The following is a 7727-nucleotide window of genomic DNA, read 5'->3' on the forward strand; positions in this document are numbered from 1 at the left end:
GACCCCTTTGAAAGGGTCATTCAAGCACCAAAGAGGTCACAAACCCCAGGTTGAGAATAGATGTTCTAAAGCATGCTCATTAAAAAAAAAAAACATAGACAATACAAATAAAATAGATGTTTTCCATCATAGATGGAGGACGTAGTTGTCTCAGTGACTTTGCTATTGCTGTGATAAGACACCATGGCCAAGGCAACATATAAAAGAACGCGTTAATTTGGGACTTAGAGGCTAGAGAGAGAGTCCGTGATCATCAGGGTGGAAAGCCTGTCAGCAGGTGGGCAGACATGGCGCTGGAGCAGTAGCTGGGAACTCTCACATACTGAGAAGCAGAGAGAGCTAACTAGGAGTGTTGTGAGCTTTTAAAACCTCAAAGCCTGACGCCAGTGAGACACTTCCTCCAGGAAGGCCACACCTCCTAATCCTTCTCAAACTGAGGACCAGGTTATTCAAATATATGAGCCTATGGGGGTTATTCTCAATCAAACCACCACAGTGGCCAAGACTGAGCTGATAGCAATTGACCGACATGAGGTCTGATGGGCCCTAATTGTATTGTATTGTTTTGGTCTGTCTGTATGTCTGTAACCCTGCAGACTATTAAGCCCTTGATGGTAGGACCTGGGTTTACTTCTACATTTCTATTTCCCTGGTATGTAGTTGCATGTTTTAGGCACAGAAGACATTGTAAGGAACCATGAAGAGGTGAATGAGTAAATGAATAATAAAAAAGGAGTTAGAGACTGAGAGTAAAACAAGAAAATTGGCAATACTTGTCTTTTTACCTTATTTGCCCTTGATAAGCTACACAGTATAGCTCCTCTAAAAGGTCTAAGGTCATAATTTTTCAAAAACATTCTTGAATTGTAAATCTATACCAACCACTCTTCCGAGACACATACACCAAAGCAACAAAACAAACAACAGCAATGCGAAAAGCCCTCTGAAATGTCGAGCAAATGGCTTAGGAAGAATACAGGATGAGCAGTCCTGTTTGGTTTGCTTTCTGATGAGTAGGGCAGGGATGCTGTGTTTTACTGGTCCTCCCCCCCCCCTCCCCTGTCCCCTTTCCTGCTCCTCCCCTCCCCCACTCAAGGATAATCTAATCTTGCAGTGATAGTTGCTGAAGTCAATAACAGTTCTTACTGGGAAGACAAATCATGTCTGCACCAGATTAAGGTGAAACAGAGTGCCCTGCCACGCTGTCAGTGAGGCTTCGTCGCTTGTAGCTTCATTATGCCCTTAAATGAAACATCTATATTTCTTCTGGGTTTAACGAGGCCACAGCCAGCCAGCTCTTTACCAAGTGACATCGGGGAGGTTTTTGTTTTTGTTTGTGGTTTTTTTTTTTTTCTGCTTTGAATTTTATGTATTCTAATCTGTGCTTAACTAGGCTTCCTGAGCAATTCAGGTACTAGGATGGGCATTTTAGGGACAATTAGCTAAATGATCCTCTCATTAGCCCCAGGGCCTAGGGGAAAAAAAAAAAAGACAAAGAGGATCAATAAGACAGAGCCAGTTTAGGAGAACATTCACTTTCCATCAAGAGCATCAGCTACAAGTTGCAAGTTCCTGCAGCAGGCAGCTTCTCCCACCCTGGGCATCATTAACCAGTCCATGGCCGCGTTCTGCTCCTAAGTCACCTTGCTGTTGTTTTTTAGTTTTCAGGACTTTACCTCCTATCTTTCTTCACCATCCTCATCGGACTGGTTCTCTACTCCTCCACCTCCACGTACATAGCCCAGGACCCCCGAGTGTACAAGCAGTTCCGGAATCCCTCAGGACCTGTTGTGGACTTACCCAGCACAGCTCAGGTGGAGCCTTCGGTCACCTATACCAGCCTGGGTCAGGAGACAGAAGAAGAGCCCCATGTACGTGTGGCCTAGAGTAAGGCCTGCCCTGCCCTGCCCGCTGAGGACAACTCAGAGGCCATACGTTCTCCCATCATCTCTGTATTGTACATAGAGAAAGGTATTTAGTTGGTGCATTTTCACAGGTGGACTGCAAGGTAGCTAATCCTCCTTTTGTAAAAAGAACAAGCTGGAGACTCTCGGGCTTCGAGCCACCTGACCCAGAGAGAGGCTTTGCTAGTGTGTATCCTGACCCGACCCCAACCCCCGCATTAATTACTGTGAACATTTTTGAAGCAAAACCAAGTATTATTGTTACTATGATTTTTATTATTAACTGTTACTGTTATTACACTGACTTTCAGAAGAAGGTTTTTTTTATTCCTGATGGGAATTATTGCGAGACCCTTGTGTCGTCAACATAAGCCCCACTTTTCTATGGCACGTCACTTTTTAAGAATCATGCTTTTGGTTTGGTGGTTTTGCACAGACTATATGAGTGATGCATGCCACAGAAGCTCCAACCCCACCACCACCTCAAAAGTTTCCCCCTCCTGGTGACCTTGTGGCTAATGGTTTCCTCTGTCACCTGTTGGATTGCCTGCTCATTAAGGAATTTATGTTGTGACCCTTGTGGGGAGGGGAAACTGACCGTATAATTCTCTATTCTAGGAATAGATATAAAACAAACACTTTAGCCTTCTTATATTCCATTTCTGCTTATTCCAGGCCACTGGCTTTCTTTTGGGCCAGGAGAGTCATTTAATCCAGCTCCGTGACGGCAGGATAAGGACTTTCCCAGTTTTCTGGCATAAAGAAACCCTAGAAGTAAAATCGCTTATGGTTAAGGTTATATGTTTTTAATTTTTTTTCTGTCATTCCCTCTATCTCTCTCCTCAAAAATTAGTTTTCATTTTCCAATTTTTTCCTTAATGATGTCATGGAAATCAGTCAAGGCCCTGGAAAAGCCATGATTTCGGCCCTCATGTGTATGTGTGTGTATATACACACACACACACACACACACACACACACACACACACACACGCACACACACACACACACACATACACATATATATCTTTCTTGAAGTATACCAACATGAAAATTATCTTTACTGTGGAGCGCTACTATTTATGCCACCTCTTGGAGGCAAGGTACTGGTATGGAGAAATCTCTGTTAGTAGCTCATGTTCTGGTTACTTAGTAGTGATAAAGATGTCACCATTGAGAACTCTGCCATTTTGGTCACATTTGGTACCCATCTAGTAGCTGAGTATAAGGGGAAGCGTTCCAACACACAAAGAATGTGACAGCATCCTGTCCCAACAAAGCTTGCTACATCACTAGTTTAGTCAGTTCTGTTGTCCTCAAGAATATCTTTTTCCTCCTCCAAACACAGGAAATCAAGAATCACCACAGGCCTTTATAATGTAGAATAGGTTCCATGTGTCCCTGTCCGTGTGGAAGAACTCTGTAGCTTGGCTGACTTCAATACCATTCAAAGGGATCCTCGATGGAGTTACAGGGCTTGTATAAATGTTTATGAAACTTGAGGCAATTCAATTCAACATATTTTAAACAAGCAAACAAAACAAGATACTAGTGTGTATGTGGGGGGAGGGATATTCTCATTAAGTGAGAACAGATCGAAAAGTAAGGCCTGAATAAGGCCTGAACATGGCAGCCGAAACCCTCAGGCTGTCCACCAGGAGACCCCTGGCCTCTGAGCCACCTTCTTCTTTCTGTGAGGAGTCACCTTCATCCACTTTGATAAGTCTCACCAGAACAACACACGCACAAAATAAGCAATGTGCTTGAAAATTGTCACTCAGTTTTAAATTTTTTTCTCCCCATTGCAAAATATAACTTTTCCTCTAACATATTATTGAGTCCTGACCTAGGAGCTAGAAAACAAAGCTGTTTCCTGATATGCAGATTTAGTGTCTGTTCAGCCACTTTGGAAATAGGTTTTCTTTATTAGGATAGGGTGGGCAGTGGGGAGAAAGGTTTGTGCTAAAGCTACATATTACATCATAATAACCTTGCCAATATCTGTCTTCTGCTACCTTTTAAGCCCATTAAATACCTTTCTCTGCATATTTTGTCCATTCAGATCCGAAGACCTTTAAGGACTGTGCTTTCGTTTTTATGTTTACATTCCTTTGGTTTGCATAATTTACTTGATTTATTGGATTTTGAGTATTTATTTTAAGCCAAATGTCTTTATCTTTTTGCTTCATTTTTATGACACTAATTTGTAGACACTCTGCACACCCTTATGACAAACAAGTGGCTGAAATTATTTCCAAGTCTATTCAGTGGGCTGGGAATAGTTTAAAAATTAAAGTTTTGAGGTTTGCAACTACCTGATGGCTGAAGGTTGTGGTCTGGACCATTTTATAGGATGTTTGAATTGCCTCCATTGTATGGAAACCAAGTGTGAATACCAAGATGAGCTCACTGTCTGCTTTTTGTCATCGGATGTCCTTGTGGTCAGACGTTCATGCCACTGGGTTATGTCACCGGTGTTGGTTCATCTGCATCTATAAAGCTGGTAACATTGGCTTGCCAAGACCAGGAGTTTAGGGGTGATCTTTAAGGGAAAAAAAAAGACAAAAAGTAGCCAAGAACAATGTTTTCAGTATGGAAACACTGGTGGTTTGAGAGTGGGGTGGGATGTGGGAATGGGGTAATTGTTAACTGTAGCAGTTTTAGTTTCTGAGATTTTATAACCTCAGTAGACACCAGCAAGGACTTCAGCGTTTTTAATCTACCATTCCTCCCTCCTCGATGAACGAGAACAGTCCTCTGTACAAACGTTGACGAGAAGCAAGCCCATAGCTCTCTTCAACCCTGCCAGAGATATGTCAGCGTTTCCACTCCCTCAGTGGAAACCTGCCCTGGGGACAGAGCTTGCCTTGGTCGGACATCCTCACAGCTTCAAACACACATCCGGGTAGACCAAGCGATGGATAGCTTTGCACCACTGTGTCCCAGGAAAATGTTTCAATGTTTAGTTTAGGTATTGCTAACTTGTGCTATTAACCTTTTGACAAGCTTGTAGTATCGTTTGTTTGGGATCTGTTTTTGCTTTGTAACCATTTAGTCGTCCCCAGCTAGCTCTCAGTACAGATTTTACCCCATGGGTAGGAGTCGATCTTCACAGCACATAACAAAGCACACTAATCCTGACATCACAAAGGAAAATATGAACCAAAATATTAAAAAAAAAAAAAGAGAGAGAGAGAGAGAGAGAGAAAAGAGAGAACTTTACACTGGGAAGCGGAACAAGTGAGCTACCTTTTCTATTTGCATGCTCCCCCATGGACTGGCTGTGGCAATGTAACACCTGTACAATGTTTTCAAATAAGAATAAATGCTTTATGAAAGCACCGTGTTTCTGGCTCTCTCCTGTGTTTGACTGCACCATGACAACCATGACACCACCTCCCTTGAGATGCTAGAAATAACAAAAACAGCAGAGAACCCTGCACAAGTCAAAATAAAAACTAGAGGGAAAAATAGCTCCAAATTAGGAATGGCACAGTACTTGAATTCTAGCTCCAAAAAGCCAAATTAAACATGTTTGTAATTTACTTTGGGGCAATAAAGAAGGCTGTTGGGATACAGCTTTCAAGTCCACATGGAAAGCTCATGCAAGATAAAGGAAAGTTGAGGAACGGTTCCTTATGAGAAGAAAATTCTGGCTACACTACCCTGGGTATAACAGCAGACCTAACCATGAGTATTCTTCCAGACTAGACATCTCTGAAGCAGAGAGTACACAGATCCCTGCTCAAAATGTACAGAGAATCCCATTCTTATCTCTCCCAGCTCCCTGTGTTCAACCTTCTACCCATTTGACATCCAGAGCAGACACTGTATGCATTTCCTTCATTTGTACATCCTGGGCAGTTACATTCACGACCAGACCTTTAAACATAAACAAATCAGGATGACTGTGTGTCTGAACTATATATTCGATTTTTTAAACATTTTTTTTTACTGATTCTTTGTGAGTTTCGCATCTTGCACCCCAGTCCTGCTCATCTCTGTCTCCTCATATCTGCCCTTTCACCCTTGCACCCTCCCCCCAAAAGGAAAACATACAAGCAAGGACAAACAAAAACAAAGCATAGAAAACATCTTATCGTGGAAGTTTGTGTATGCCGCAGTATAGTGCACTGTTCCACAGTATATCCCTCTGTCCACAAGTCTTCACTTGCAAATGACTCATTACAGTGAGTCATTGGTCTCATTGGAGACCTCTGGCTTCTGTCATGACATCTTCACTGGGGCTCCTGTTGTCGCCCTGTGTCATGCAGGGTCTGCAGCTTTCGAATGGCAAGACGGGCCCTTTCATGTGTCCCAGCCATTCACAGATGATACAGATTTGGGGGTGGGCCAATTCAGAGCCTTAGATCTGGGTGGTAGCTGAGATGGTTAGCCTGACGGCTCTCCCTTACCTGCACCACCAGGGCAAGCTCTCCAGCCCTGTTCCAGCTAAGCCATCCAACCCCGCCATCTGCAGGAGATCGCATCAGCTCTCCTGATCTCATGCCTTCTGGGTTGGCTTACCTGCTGAGTCAGCTCCACAGTGCTGCCCAGTCAAGGCGCAAGGCAGGAACCGCACTCACAAGCGCTGCAGCAAGGGAGGGACAGGGCTAGCGCATCAGCTCTTTTTTAAAAATATTTTATTAATTTATTCATATTACTTCTCAATTGTTATCCCATCCCTCCCATTCCTCCCTCCCTCCCACCATCCCCTTACTCCTCTCCCCTATGACTGTGACTGAGGGGGACCTCCTCCCCCTGTATCTGATCCTAGGGTATCAAGTCTCTTCTTAGTAGCCTGCTATCCTTCCTCTGAGTGCTGCCAGGCCTCCCCATCCAAGGGACGTGGTCAAATATGGGGCATGTGAAAGTCAGACCCCACTCTCCACTCAACTGTGGTGAATGTCCTATCCATTGGCTAGATCTGGGTAGGGGTTCGAAGTTTACTGCCTATATTTTCCTTGGCTGGTGCCATAGTTTGAGCAGGATCCCTGGGCCCAGATCCACCCATTATAATGTTCTTGTAGGTTTCTAGGACCCTCTGGATCCTTCTATTTCCCCCATTCTCCCATGCTTCTCTCACCTAAAGTTCCAATAGGATGTCCTCCCTTCTGTCCCACTTTCCTGGTAAATGAAGACTTTCATGGGACATGCCCCTTGGGCTAGTGTCCAGATCTGAGTATATACCATTTGACTCTTTCTGCTTCTGGGTTAACTCACTCATCATGATCATTTCTAGTTCAATCCATTTGTCCACAAGTTTCGGGAATTCCTTGTTTTTAACAGCTGAGTAGTATTCCATAGTGTGAATGTACCACAGTTTCTTTATCCATTCCAATTCTCCCTACTGTTCAAGTGGGGAAGGATGGGAGCGGGTGGGGGGCGGGGCGGCGATCACTCCCGCACCCATGGCAGATGAGTGACGGTGTCATCTCTCCCAAGCTCTCACCATTGGGGCCAGATATCCTGTGCCCTCTCTACCAGGGCCAGAAGCTCTACTGTGCTGCCCAGGCAAGGTGCAGGGCCTGCTCGCCTGAGTGCTGCAGGTAACAAGGGGTAGAGCTAGCTCTCTTGAACTCATGACCCTGTTGGCATCCTGACTTTGAGAGGCAGCAAAGGGCAAGGCACGTGGAGGCGTGGGGGGGGGTGGTGAAGGGGGGAGAGGGGAGGGCAACACTTCTGTGCCCATGCCACCCTACAGCAGATGGGTGGCAGGGTCAGCTCTCACTCATGCCCTCAGGGCTGGCTCACACAGGAGCAGTCAGTCCACTGTGCTGCCTGGGCCAGGCACAGAGCCTGCTTTCCCAAGTGCTGGCAATG

General features: G+C 44.7%; 1 protein-coding gene across 9 annotated transcripts in view; it reads left to right on the plus strand.

Moving 5' to 3' along the window:
• SLC35F1 (solute carrier family 35 member F1) overlaps positions 1–5245 on the plus strand; it is a 487869-nt gene extending 482624 nt beyond the window's left edge. For all 9 annotated transcript variants that reach the window (XM_084777332.1, XM_084777331.1, XM_084777329.1 and 6 more), the window contains one exon: positions 1662–5245. In XM_084777332.1, the coding sequence (XP_084633458.1) occupies positions 1662–1886 (225 nt within the window). In that variant the 3' untranslated portion in view covers positions 1887–5245. The remainder of the gene's footprint in view (positions 1–1661) is intronic.
• Positions 5246–7727: the final 2482 nt, after the last annotated feature.

This window comes from Acomys minous, assembly GCF_964271855.1.
Source record: "Acomys minous genome assembly, chromosome: 3".
In the NCBI taxonomy this organism is placed as follows: Eukaryota; Metazoa; Chordata; class Mammalia; order Rodentia; family Muridae; genus Acomys; species Acomys minous.